We start from the raw sequence: 14,325 nt of genomic DNA on the forward strand, positions 1-14,325 counted from the left end.
CCCTTTTACTAATTCCGTCAAAACGGTCCCGTGATTGATGATCTGCTCGTTCCGATTCCGTTTTCCGAGGCCATGGGACAGCACCCTAAGGGTGCAGTCCCATTAAGCACGGATCGGAATGACGGAACGGATTCTGCTAGAGACTTCTAGTGAATTCTTGATCCGGCTGTTCCGTCCGATCGGAACGTGTATATTTTCTCAATTCCGGACGGATCGGGCGAGTGTTTCTGATCGCACAAGTTTTAAAACACCATTGTATTGGAAAAACATCATTAGTAGACCTATTCTTAACGAGAGTTCGGTATCGTTATATTGTTATAACGATACAAATACGATACTTGTTATGTTGAATACGGCTTTCGCACTTTCTCGAACACCGATACAGCATGCCAAGTTGGCAAATTCTTCGTCGTTTGCAGTTTTTTTAACATAATTAATAAGATTGTTTTTTCATCTATTGTTATGTGTTTTAAAATATATTTTCATACAAGCTCCAGCAAGCTGATATTCAGCAATGTCCAGATATAGATGTAGAATTGTCCAGACAATACGACTTCGCCAAAAATACGTAGTTGAAATCACAAACTCGGGTCCAAGAAGCACGTGCGCAGTCCCACGTTAAAATTCAACCTGTCTAATATTACAAAATATTGTATACGTTTCTTTCAATTTCTTCTCTCAACTTAACCACGCATGTTTGTTCCGTTCCGTAAAAAATTTCTCTACCCGTCCCATGTAGCAAAAACAGAACGGAATCTGGTTACAAAATATATTTCATTCTTACAATTCAGTATTTCAAAGTACTCACATCAATGTTATCGGCAAGATAATTGCACAAATTATGTATGTTATCGCTTCAGTCGCATTAAAATAACGAAATATATATAAGCGAAATATATAAGCATTATTAACCTGTGACCGATGTGACATTCCGTTCCGTTTTTGCTACATGGGATTGGTAGAGCAAACTTTTACGGAACGGAACTGGAACGGACTGCTCAATTCTAGTGAGAAATCCGATCCGTCATTCCGATCCGTGCTTAATGGGACTGCACCTTAAATCCGAAATCCGAGTGTGCGGAGTCGCTTTGACGTATGACCGGTCATACGCACACATACTCTCTACAGCATGAAATATTGCTGCAACGTTGCAGAAATATTGCAATAGTGCATAATATAACTAATATTGCAGGAATATTGTAGTGTTACGTCCAGCCTTATAGGATTTAACTCTTTATTTGGTAGGAAGGATCCCACCAAACACCAAGTTACATGTAACGTATCTGTTAGTTGTAATTTCCCACTCAACAATGTAATTGTAATATAGCACGTGTGTTATATTGCAATTATATTATTGAGTGGGAAATTACAATTAACAAGCACATTACATGTAACTTTGTGTTTGCTGGGATATTTCAGGGAGAACAGGTAAGGCAGGGAAGAACGTAACAAAACGTGTAGAATTTCCGTAGGCACACAGATTAAGAGAGAGTAGGTGCTTCGGGTCGAACGCACCTTTTATGACTCAAAAATATAGTTCAACGTGCCGATAGGCCCGCTATAACCCGTTTCGAGTCGTACGTCCGTCGGTTCAAGTTTCGAGTCAACGAATTGAATCGTTTTAACTCGGGATCGGACCAGGTACAGTCTTTGTTCGGGAGGGGCGAGGTCGTTGAAACTTAAATGAATGATGAAGTTTTACATAAAATTAAAACAAAAGTATTTATTCTAATAACAAATAAAAATAAAAATAAAAAGAAAATACAAATAAGCCCTGAAGTCGATCATGGTTTGACAATTTTGTAATAATGGTATAATCAAATTTAAAACGCATAGTGAGTATGTATATAGTTGTACAAATATTATATAAGTATGTGGTGGGCGGAGAAAGGGAAACAAAGATTTTTGTTTTTTAATTTATAGTTATAACGGTAAACGCGAAGCAAAGAAATAGTCGAAGGGGTTTACTAAATGGTTTCATGAGGAAAACAGGGATGCTTGAAATCGTAAGAGGATAAGGAGTAGCGCGGGAGAGAGTGGGGGATGGAATGTCTTCGGGTTTTGGAGAACTGATCGAAGAGTACAATAAAAAAACATTTGAGGGGGGAGAGGGTATTCAACCCTGATAGCACATAAAAGTTTCTGCAATGTTGCAGAGACATAACACTGAAATGTTGAAACTGTTGCAGTAATGTTACGTTATGTCTCTGCAATGTTTCTGTAAGATTGCAGCAATGTCAAAATGTGCGCTTTGATTTGCAAGAACGTTTCTAAAATATTACAGAAATATGCTGTGGCAGCTTTTGGTTAGGTCTCTGCAATGTTTCTGTAAGGTTGCAGCAATGTCAAAATGTGCGCTTTGGTCCGCAAGAACGTTTCTAAAATATTACGGGAACATGACTATCTCAGGTAGTAAAAGTCGCCGTTATTTTGATGTTTTAGAAAATATTTTGGGTACATGTCCTATATATGCAGCACTTCCATTATGAAAATATTGAAATAACATAATTATAATGTAAAAAAAAATTTTTTAGATTCGTATCCAGCTAAATTTTTTCGATTTATCAAAACTATTCTTTCCGTGCTGAATATTTCATGCGCGCACTGTACATTTAGATATTTCTGTGTACTCTGCTTATTCTTTTATAACAACTTTTGACACTTGAGGATTCAACGGGAGATTCTCGATCGCATTTCAAAGTGCTACCTTTATAGGATAATAAAAATTGTATTGCAGTATTTTTCATACGAGACGAATTGGAACGGACCTAACATAATGTTAGTATTATAAGTTAGCCAATCCCTCTTTTTCTTAATTTAACATTGACTGTTCTTTATTTCGTCTTTAGGTTTAAATATCAATATTATTTCTTCTTCAGGTTTAAATACTAATATTAAAATACACACACACATACACACGGTGCCGTTACGACTCGCTTATGCGCCCCTATTGCTGCTTTCCATTTACACAAAAACTCAGATAATTCTCACTTGTGACGTGTCATAACTCAGTTGAAGGCACATTCCTTTTGCATTCTCACAAGTGAGATTGAACTGAGTTCATACTCACAATCTGAGCGATTTCAAGACCTTATGCCTTACTGAGTCTCGCGTATTTATTAAAGTACTGAGCATATATTCTCACTTACGCGTTCCTTTTAATCACTGAGTAATGACGTCACTATGTGAGTATAAAATATTCACATTACTGAGTGACTCAGTCTCACTTTTAGATAAATGGAAAGCAGCATATGTTGAGAATTGCTCACGCGCTCCAGTACGAAACTACAAAGCAAAAAAAGAAGCTGAAAAGTTTCTATTTTTTACGTACCAACAGAATCACGACGAGGCAAAAAATAGTTCTGTTTTTTATTTTTATAAGTTTTTGCAATTTTGTATATTTTTATATTTCTAAATAATTCTTATATTTTTAAAATTTTATATATAATTTTATTTTTTGTTTTAACATTAACATAAGATGTTAATATATTTTATATTATATTTTTAAGTAATACACACAGTTCGTAAAAATGAGAATTAAAAGAAAATATACGAAAAAATAATAGAAATAATAGAAAATTTTAAAAATAAGAAAAACAATTAAAAAGTTGTGATTTCTGATTTTAACGTTCACGAATATCTTTGTAACATCTTTTTAATCAAAATTGTTAGCTATTTTACTTTCGATTAATAAAAGTGCTAAATTAGATAGTCGCTTTTGTGTCATTGTACTTCTAAAATAAATTTTGATTAAGTTTAATTTTGAAAAAATTAATTTTAATTTTGAAAAAGTTGCCTTGCCAGTTGCTGGTAGAGTCAAATCCTCCAAATTTTGCGCTCTACGCTGGAGCATATAATGCGTACTGCCTCGTAACGCTCCCGCATATACACCATACAACATACATAAATACATACATAGACATCATTATACAATATTATTATTTATTATTGTATCATTTTTCTTGTTTTTTTCACTTCAAAAAAATTAAATTTATAAACTAAAATAATAATTATGATTTTATATAGAAAAAGAATAATTATATAATCTACCCAGCAAACACAGAACATTGCAGCAACATTGCGGCAATGTTGTAATATTGCTGTGATGTTGCTACAATGTTATAACATTGCCGCAATGTTGCTGCTATGTTCTGTGTTTGCTGGGTATTTTATATTATATTATTTTAAATTAAATTCTTAATTAAATTATAAAGTATATAATGTTGTAATGTTATTTCCTATTTTATTATTACCTGATATTTCTTATAACGTCTTATCTCTTAAACTCTCTTTCTCTTTTCATTTCTTCTTTCTGAAAAAATCGCTGATTCTCCTTCGAATTTCTTATCTCCTGTAATCTTTCTTTCTCTTTTTATGATAGTGATGAAGAAACAGAAGGAGGCACTTGGGAACACAAATTGAGATCTCTGAAATGAAGGCGACACAAATGTGGGCTGAAGAATTAACTGCGCAAGCGGAAGGCAAACACCGTATTGGTAATTCTACCACTGGATGAGTTAAAAAAATTTATGGAACAATATAATGCTGTAAAACAGGGAAAAGAACCCGATTTGAGTGATTATAAGGAATATAAATTAAAGGAAGATAATATAGGTAAGACTTTATATTTTTTCTTTATCAATATATATTACATTTATACAGGATAATGAGTTTTAATGGTTGTCCCAACTTTTTACCATGAGAGATGGAATTACTGACTGCAATCTTAGTATACACATGTACGGCATTTGCACATGCATATGTGGTACATGTGTGCACTAAGATTGCAGTCGGTAATTCCATCTCTCATGGTAAAAAGTTGGGACAGCCATTAAGACTCACCCTGTATAATATAAAATACTAAAATTTGGTGATTGCATCTTATTAATTCGTAACTATTATTAATTCTTCTATTCTTAAATTGAATATGTCAAGCTAAATGTTAATAACACTAACATTAGTTTTCATTCCTTGTTACAAATGATATTAATAATCATAACTTGTGTTACAGGATTTCAGATGTTACAAAAGCTTGGATGGAGCGAAGGACAAGGATTGGGTAGCGAGAGGAACGTATTGAATCAATTAACAAGTAATACTCTTTATATTACTAATTATTTTTTTTATGTCAAATGTGTTTGACTAATATTTTCAAGCTCTTGATCAACAAATGTTTGTTTCTAGAGCGACAAATAGACTCGATAGTGCAGGTCTACGTTCTGAAAGACCAGATGGAGTATCTAGGGATGACGATGAATTTGATGCATATAGAAAAAGAATTATGCTTGCTTATAGATTTAGACCTAATCCATTAGTAAGTATTATGATCGTTACAATAAAATAACAAGGATATTAAGTAGAAAATATTATCTGGTTTATTATTACAAATTTCTTTCAAAATAATCCAAGAAGACTTTATTACTAAGAGCTAAGATACATTACTATTAAACTAGTATTCCTTTCATTATCAAACAATGTAATAGATTACCTTTATTTTGTATATTTGAGACTGTACATTTTTTTAAAAATATATCTCTTATACAATTTTTGTCTTTCTCCGAATGAAATTGTTCATCGTTAATTTTTAGGCACTTTAGTGTAAAGAATTATTGCACCTTATTGTTTTTAGTGACCAAAATGAAGTATTTATAAAGAAAAATTTAGTAATTTTAATAAATTTTTATTTGATAAAAGTGACAATAAAATGTCCGATATTTCTAACTGTTCAGAAACATAAAATATACAATTTTTATAAATTATATTTATGTGAATAAGTCATTCACGATAAGTCATAACGAAATTCTCTTAACCTGATGCGGTAGGCTTGTATGAATATATGTAATTAGCTACATTGGTGTCTAAGTTTAATATAAAGCATTTTGTTTTAACTACAAGAGTCCTTTTTTTTCTTTTGGTATCACAATATGTCGATGTTATTGTGAAAGTAGTAATTTAAATATAATTTCTATCAATAATATCTTTAAAGGTCTCTATTAACATATTTCTGTAAAAGCTATCTTTTTCTATTCTTTCTTCGAGCCTATTAGTGTCATATACACTTGTGAAGTCTACGTCATTAGTAGTATAATAATGTACAGTGAAAGTAGCAATTCCCGCTGCGTGTTTCCCGAATTTGGTAAAATGTTGTAATAATATCTCGTAAGAAAAGAGTACATTAGGATCGTAACCGGCCTTCTTTATAGTGTCAGATAGTGTTTTGTAATATACGTCTTTAATTATCTGATCAAAACATTTACTCCTTGTTTCTTGCGTGCAGCAGCAGAAGAGTATATGAACTAGATCTAAAACGGGAGATGCATAACGGCATAACTGAAAATCTAAGAAACGCAAGTCGCACGGATTTTTCTCCTGAAAGTAAACAATGCCGGATAAGATGTAAAAGTATACTTGTATGTATGTCTGTATTATTGACTTAATGTAAATGACGTATATTTCATCGAGGAAGTATCTGTACATACTTGGTCGTATTTGAAGAGCATGTTGTTAGTCCAACAATCACCGTGGTTTACAACGGCGTATGGTTCAGCTTCTTTTCCATTAGTTGCGGCAAACATATTTTGCGGCATATTCTCCATGAATCGTTGGTACCTTTCGGAATAATGTTTGTCTTCGTTTGCTAAAGCCTATACATGGAATAAGAAATAAAGAAAAAAACTTTTCAAATTTCGATGAATGTCGACAATTAGAAGATTAATTTTCAAAAGAGCAACGAAATGTTAAAGTACTTTAAGCACGATGTAAAAAAGCATTTTTCCCAATTTTTTCATTCTCTCGTTAGCCTCTAATTGTTCGCCACTATTTACTACTTCTAGAAATATGTGTTCTTTCATTTGCCTCATTTTCTCAAAAGCCGTCGGATTTGCCGCTTTCGTAATGAAGCTATACGCATGAAATTCACCTAGACATCGCATCACTAACTTGAGATGCGGGTAATCCATAATTTTTGACTTTGACATCACGAAACCTTGGGGCGTTAGATTTTCTAACAGCAGTATCTATAGAAAATTATATGTCGTTATCTAAACGATCGTTTCTCTTTGCTTTAAAGTATTCTTTATCGAGAAAAAATCTAATCTCGGTAATCGCGCTACATGAGGAACATGTGAAAGTTTATCATGTTATGAGATAACCGAGGATGATAATTGCAATGTTGTTGAGTCACGTCATCTTATGAGCGAGTAGGATTTGTAGTTGTTATTGCTGAACAAAGGTTCCTTCTATACGTATGCACATCGCTGCACAATAATGTAAATTAATTCTTCACTGAAAACCAGCTGCGAATTGCAATATAAATTAAATTGATGAAATAGAGTTTTTCTTCTGATAAGATCTTATCGTTAAGTAAATATGATTAGTAGATTATTAGACAAGTGATGTAAAGTTACATCTTATTGTGCAAGCTGTGGTAAGATAAGGATACCTGTTGTTAGAATGTAATTACCTTAACTCATTTTTTTTGTGTCGTGCGCGCTAAGGCTCTTTCATCAAAATGTCAGGGATATTACGCGAAGTTACGTACTAAACAAGAATTAAGTCTTTAAAGAAGCGTACGTGTACTTTCGCGAGCCATCTAATTATTAGACACTTTGCTCTTCTACCGCGTGCCTAGCATTGATTATGTCGGGTTTTACTACTAACTATAAACGGTGAAAAGACTCGAACAAAAAAAAAATTGCGGAAGATATGGCATTACTTATACCGATTGCGATTGTAGGTCGATTGTTACATAAACTTGAAATGCAGTAGCTCTCAAATGAACAATTGGGGCGGTTGCGATTTAAAAGGAAGCTGCTCGAGGTACTTCCCTTTAGAAATTTTGAAATTGATTAAATCTGACAATTCAAATTTGACAATTTAAATTCGACAACTTTGCAAGCGAAATGGAGCCGCGATATATGGAATATAAGAGAATTCTTTCGCTATAATGCTCAAATGCAGATTGGCCATTAGCAAAAATATTGCGTAATGCAAAGGTTAACCGGACCTTATGTCTTACTTGATAATCTTTAAACCAGTTTATTATGACCGGGTGGGCGCATACGCGTGCCCGTCTGTATCCGTGTGTGTCATTATAAATCGACATTTCACTTCGCGACACGATGCCTGCGTTTTATTACACGTATAAATCTCGTCGGGTCAATTTAGCAACGCATCACGAAACGCATTGTCTTCGAGAACGCGCGCGCAGGGAGAGTGGGCCGGAATACGAGGTAAATCGGAATACAAGATCTACAAACTTAATCGATCGAAATATGAGATAATGTTCCAAATGTAGCAATGTACCAATGAAATAACGCTTGAGATTTTACTCGTTCAATTATAATAGATATAAATAATTAAACTTCCTTAAAGAAATTATTGTCGAGCAGTTATCTCAGTTTTTTTTTTACGGTCCCATTATACGGCCGCGCGCTACATCCGCGCAAGAAAAGGGATTATGTAAAGATATGTATGAAATTTACATATGCGATTACATGATATTCGGTGCCGTACGTGCTCAATGCTTCATTGATATGGATATTGCATTTAACGGCGGGTTCAAACGCCAAATTACCTCTTTTCCGGATTCATCGTTGACGTCGTATAAAATGGGGAAGCGGTCGTGCATTCCGCCGTGGTCCTTCATAGTCTCTTTGAAAATAGGCAACACGTCCTGATAGAAAGATGCCTCGCGTTGGAATAGCTCTGTGACCCTGCCGCTGGTCAAAATATTGTCGATGCCGTAGTTCCGCGTGGTTTTGAGAACGAGCTCGAGTTTCTTGGCCTCGTTCCATTCCTCGATTCCCTCGATCGTGACGCGATAAACGACACTAATGTAACTATCGCCTTTATTGCTTTCGATTACGTGAAATTTCGGGGATCTCAATTGGATGCTTTTCGCATACGTACGCAAATAATCATACAATCGTTCGTCCGACACGATTTTCTCGTTTTCTGCCATTTTTTTCTCCCCTTGCCTTTCCTGTTCGCCCGATGCCTTTTATCTCCGGGAGATCGAGCGGATGTTGCTTATTTTGTTCCTTACAACAGAGGCAGTAACAGATCTAAACTTTGTTTCAAATCGCCGGCACAGGGAATCGAACGGGTATAATTCTGCCCAGCACGCGACTCTTTGCCACACCTCGATGATAAAAGAACGATTACTAGGACAATTATTGAAAAGCATCGTTTATAGAGGAGAAGGTGGTAATATGGTCCATTTATATTTTATTTAATAACTTTGTTAATAATCAATGTTATAAGTTGAAATTTTACAATTATATTTATTAAAGCGTTGCTCATTAGATTTTTAATTCAAGTTATATAATATTTATTATGTTATATATTATTAATAAAAATGTAACGATGGGTCGAAGAGAAATAGGAAGGGTAATATGGCCACCACAAAAATAAATGTAAAGAAATTGGTTTTATTTAAAAAAGTCACAGTACTTTGTTAAAAACATATATAGGTATATAAAATAAGTTGTTATATCGAAACAGGTGATTTTCATTCACATTTAATGGAAGTTATATAAAAATGACCTTATAAAAATGATCTAAAAAACCTTATTTGTATAAAGAATTAAAAAAAATTAACAGCCTTAAATTAAGCCTTTAATCGATTTACCGAGGAATTTTGTCGGTATGGAGATTCGGAAAGTGACCATATTATATATTACTAGCACACTTAGATGACCATATTGACAACATCTTATATCATCGTTTAATTTTGTGTAACTCAAAATATATACTGCCGAATAAAGAGTTAAATAATAAGAAAGTACTCAAGTGTACATACATTTAGGTGATAATGCGGTTAAGTTTAAAAAGTATAAGGAAGTAATTAAATGTTAAAATGTACTTCAAAAATTTTTTGAAATTCTTCAAAGTAAAAATGCCTTATAACAAATGTTGACTGTTATGTTTTGTCATATTAGCATCATTATATAACAGTAGGCTACTAAACAAATGATATCATAAATAATTACTAGAATTTGTCAACTAATAACGGAGATAATATGGGTGGCCGTATTATCCGCTTTGGCCATATTACCACCTTCTCCTCTATTATTTCCATTATCACATTCTTGATTTGTAAATCTCTACTAAACATGTTACAAACATTACAAAATAAATGCCTAGTTATTTTCAATTTAATCATAATTTATCGCTGAAAGAAGTACAGTGAAGTCTATGTGCTGTGCGTTCATAGCACATGATAGTCATAAAACGTCCTTAGGACATTCTAAAAGAACTGTATGTCTTTAGAACGTTCTACGTTGGAGGTCCGCGCTGTTGGCGAATCTTTTGTTTCCTTCTCTCTTTTTTTCAAATTTCAAATAGTTATAATAGTTACTCTGTACACTGTATTGCTATTTTTGTACACTGTACACTGCATTGCACTTTTAGACCATGATGCGGATCAGTTATGTCTAATGCGTTTATTAATTTGTAAAAATGTTTAAAAAATTTAAAAAGGAATTATGTATCTTTTTTGAATTTTTTAAATAAATACTAGACCAATAATTCTGAAAAACAATTAGCTTAAATATATTGTTATTGCAAATATGTGACGTAGAAAATAAATACACTTAGAAATTGTATGAAAAAAATGCCACACTAATACAGAATAAATGTGTTAATTAAATATGCAATCATTCCCTTCCCTCTCTTTTTCTCTTTTTATTATTTATTTCAAACATTAAATAAATATGGAATTATAATTAATTATACATTCAACGAATTATACATTCGTGTAAGGTTAATTTCATGGTCATACGATAAGCTGATCAGGCATGTTAAATGTCCTATCATATAGCCAATCGATATATTAATTGGCTATAACATTTCGATAAATTCAATTCTTGAAATTTTTTATGGCCATCTATTATGCTGCGAAAAATTTAAAAAAATTTTTGAAACGAGTATACGTTCAAACGTTGGAGAGAGTGAAAGCGAAGATTTCAAGTGCAAAAAAAGTGCAAACAGCATAAATGAACCTAATCAATACGTTTGAAAAATTTGTCATATTATAAAAAAGAAGTTTAAAACTATTAAAAAATTCTAAGATCAGTTTAGCCCTATTATCGTTCACCTTTAACGTTTACCTAGAACGAAAGGCACTCGAGAGTATGATCGTGTCGCTTACATCTGTTAGTTATTTTTATACCGAACGCGCAACAGCGAAAGGAAGGAAAAGAGAGGAGTATGAGGCGTGGCGAGATACTGACCACCATTTCTCCAATTAAAGTGCCTTTACCCGTTTCCAGTCGAGAAACGGTATTTCCTACGATAGTCTACTTAAGTTTTCTTTATATAGCTTAACACGTTTGTCTTTAAAAAAGTATATACATATATTTATATACATAAATGCAAAAATAGATAAAATTTCTCAAGTAGAGATTTCAGGAAGTATATTTTTTAAAAAAGAAAAGCGTAATAAAAAATATCTTCATCCGGTTCCAAACGAAAAATATAACCTGTAGATAACAAGGTATAATTTACTTACTTTTTTCTTTCTTTCTTTATACACGAGCGTAAAATGCTCGTTATCGAATCCTAGTTATCGGCGCATATATCACGCTAGATCCCAAATGATCTTAAACGGTCTTGTGAACAATTCGATCCGCTCACTTTACTGGTCGGATAAAAACGGCGCGGCGATATCGTGCAAAATCCTGTAAAATAAATAAGAGAAATTCTCAAGAAAGAAATCCTGAATTTAAATAAACAGAAAGTTATAGGTGAGAAGGATCGCCGCGCTTCTTATCGGAAGTGCGAAAAAGCGACGGTGACGACCGGAATGCAAACGTGATGCAAACGGGAAGATGAATTGGAGAAACAATTGGTATCTTATACCGATTGCGAGTTGGCTAAGATCTTTATGTCTCAATACGGTGGCAATCGTAACACGATGTTGACCCTACACAATTTACCAACTTGTACTAACCGGTTGCGTAATCGTGATTTTCATACGTTGCACTTTCGTTTTCAAAAGTGTGATGTAATCGCTATTTAGATAGAAGAATCCGATGGAACAAAAAAAAAGAAGAAAGAAGAAAACTATGGTCAACGTTTTCTCGCGGAAGCGTCCGAAAAATTTTATTCGGCGGAAAGTCAGAAGGATAATGGCGCTCGTGGAAAACGAGCCTGTCGAGGCATTCGATGGAACTCTGGGAACATACGGTAAAGCATTACGAGGTGGCACCTTGCCCCATTATATTTTTTTCCTCGACAGGTAGGCGAGGTCACTCGTCGCGAGAATATTTCTCGTACGTTCTTTACAGCAGTGAAGTCTGCGTTTTTCAGTTTTTCCTCTCTCACGGAGAGAACAATTTTGTTAAAGTATTCAAAAATTTAGCTTCCAATTAGTGCTTGCTGCATAAGAATCTTACTTTATCACCTAAAAAAATTTTTTTCTGATATAAACAGATTTCCTGATGCCACAACCAAAATGTATCGCTAATTTTCCTATCTGCTAGAATTTTGACTGTTACGTATAGAATTTGAACATTCTACTTCTATCATCTAGACTGATTAGATGCAATATATATGCAAATCACAGTATTTGGTAATTATTTATCTATCTATGCTAATTTTTATACACATATAACTTTTGTAGAAGTTGCAAGATCATTTTTTTTGTGTGCACAGATCTAGAAATAATTTTACAAGATCGTCAAAAGGATTATGTAGGACACTGAAACCGGTTGCCAGAATGTCAAAACTTTTTTACTGCATTGCTCATTATGTTTATATTACCTCTCATAATTATTTCGACGGTCTTACAAAAGAACTAGTAGAGCTTCTTGCTTGGGAAGCAAAACCGTTTCTTCCGTGTTCTCTTCAAACGGGCACGCTCGTTTCGTGTTAGATAACAGAGGACAGGATTAATATATCGTCTCCATACATCATGAATCTCGCACGTCGGTAACGTTATAAACCGTTTTAAGCCTTACTTTACAGTCGTTCGCTGTCCTCGTCGCTCATTGTGGCGTAAGTAGTGCCATTAGAAAAAAAGAGAATAGTTTGTAATAAGTATCGCGGCCCTTATAACTTATTCATTTCTCATCAGCGTTATTGCGTTAAGCTCCGTGGCTTGCTCGTTTTGCACGCGATGAAATGATGTCGTTCCCCGTTGTTGATTCTCCCCCACTCTCCCTTTGTCCGTTCGCAAGATGACACTCGGATCTTCCGCGGCGAGAGTCCGTCTGTCGACCAGGTGGACCGGCGTTCGCGCGGCCGTTGACACGATCGCGAGGTGCGACGTATAATGTCCTCTCGGATCCGCGCGAGCGGATTCCCCCTCGGGGGTGGCGCGAGCGGGTAGGAGGGGGGGTGTGCGGGAGATCCGCTTTTTCCATCGATCCCGATTGCCCAACAATCGAGAGGCACATAATAATCGCCGGAGATTGTATCATAGCCGGGCTCCGCGGATTATTTCAAGGCGATACAACCGTTCTCCGGGGCAAGTCTCCGGAGTCGTGGACTCGCGCGATTCGGCCTTACTCCAGTATCCTCGACGTAATAAACGAACGAGACTTCGCCCGCGGCAATCCGGACCCGCCGCCGCCGTCGTCGTGATCGTCGAGCTCGTTTCCTCCGTTTCTCGCGATCCGCCCGGACGCGAGGCGGTAAAACCGGATCGAACGCTCGGTCGAGAGTCAAACCGCCACCCGTGCGCCATTATTTCTCTCTAATTCCTTTTCCCGTACACTTTAATTTTTGTCTTTACTCGCCGCTCTTACGTTCCCCCTTGCCCCCCCCCTCCCGCCCCGCCCGCTTCGTAATTCGCCCGATCCACTTTGACGCCTCTTACCTCTTTGTTTTCTCCGCTTTCCCTTTCGTTATCTTCACTCTGTTACACGATTACACGGAACGTATCCGATACGTTCGATAGCTGTAGTCGGACGCAGCGCAACTGCGAGATTACTTCTTATATGAAAATGTCCATGTGATGTCTGAGCCTACGTTGGACTAGACGCGGCTAGTCATCGCCATATAACTGACAATAAAATTCGGTAATGTAGAGTAAATATGCGAATTTAGAAGTTTTTTATTGACGCTCAGAAACGTTAACGTTCAAAAAAAAGGAGTGAGATCACTTTTCAAAAACAAGACATTTTTGCCTTTTCACGTAAATCAAACGAGATATCAAAAAATATTTTATACAAAAATTTTGCAGTGTAGGTAAACACCTCTATTTAATTATTTATTTTTTTCTAAAAACAATTTTTTCAGAAAATGAATAGCATTGTTAAGTAGAGGTATTTATGCTGTAAAACTTTTGTATGAAATATCTTTTGATGCTTTTTTTAGTTT

The 14,325-nt window shown here is 35.0% G+C and overlaps 2 protein-coding genes across 5 annotated transcripts; one reads left to right on the forward strand and one right to left on the reverse strand.

Annotated features, from left to right (window-relative positions):
- Nucleotides 1-72: 72 nt before the first annotated feature.
- On the forward strand, nt 73-5,364 carry LOC118646511 (SURP and G-patch domain-containing protein 1-like). Its single transcript, XM_036289582.1, is given in 6 exon segments — nt 73-149; nt 4,382-4,422; nt 4,425-4,500; nt 4,502-4,614; nt 5,012-5,092; nt 5,185-5,364. Coding segments are annotated over 6 exon segments (519 nt in total). The 3' UTR covers nt 5,316-5,364.
- On the reverse strand, nt 5,353-13,956 carry LOC118646716. Of its 4 annotated transcripts, none has more exons than XM_036290224.1 (6): nt 13,823-13,956; nt 11,513-11,681; nt 8,576-9,164; nt 6,747-7,016; nt 6,480-6,644; nt 5,353-6,369 (listed from the first exon to the last, which is right to left on the reverse strand). In XM_036290224.1, the coding sequence occupies exons 3-6, from the start codon at nt 8,960-8,962 to the stop codon at nt 5,953-5,955; spliced, it is 1,239 nt and encodes a 412-aa protein (XP_036146117.1). In that variant the 5' UTR covers nt 8,963-9,164; nt 11,513-11,681; nt 13,823-13,956; the 3' UTR covers nt 5,353-5,952. The 4 variants fall into 4 exon arrangements, with proteins under 4 accessions (XP_036146117.1, XP_036146118.1, XP_036146116.1 ...); XM_036290225.1 differs by lacking the exon at nt 13,823-13,956 and adding an exon at nt 12,766-13,715 and having other exon boundaries at nt 11,513-12,406; XM_036290223.1 differs by lacking the exon at nt 13,823-13,956 and having other exon boundaries at nt 8,576-9,142; nt 11,513-13,715.
- Between the last annotated feature and the right edge of the window lie 369 nt (nt 13,957-14,325).

The sequence above is a fragment of the Monomorium pharaonis genome, chromosome 7 (genome assembly GCF_013373865.1).
Source record: "Monomorium pharaonis isolate MP-MQ-018 chromosome 7, ASM1337386v2, whole genome shotgun sequence".
Taxonomy (NCBI): Eukaryota; Metazoa; Arthropoda; class Insecta; order Hymenoptera; family Formicidae; genus Monomorium; species Monomorium pharaonis.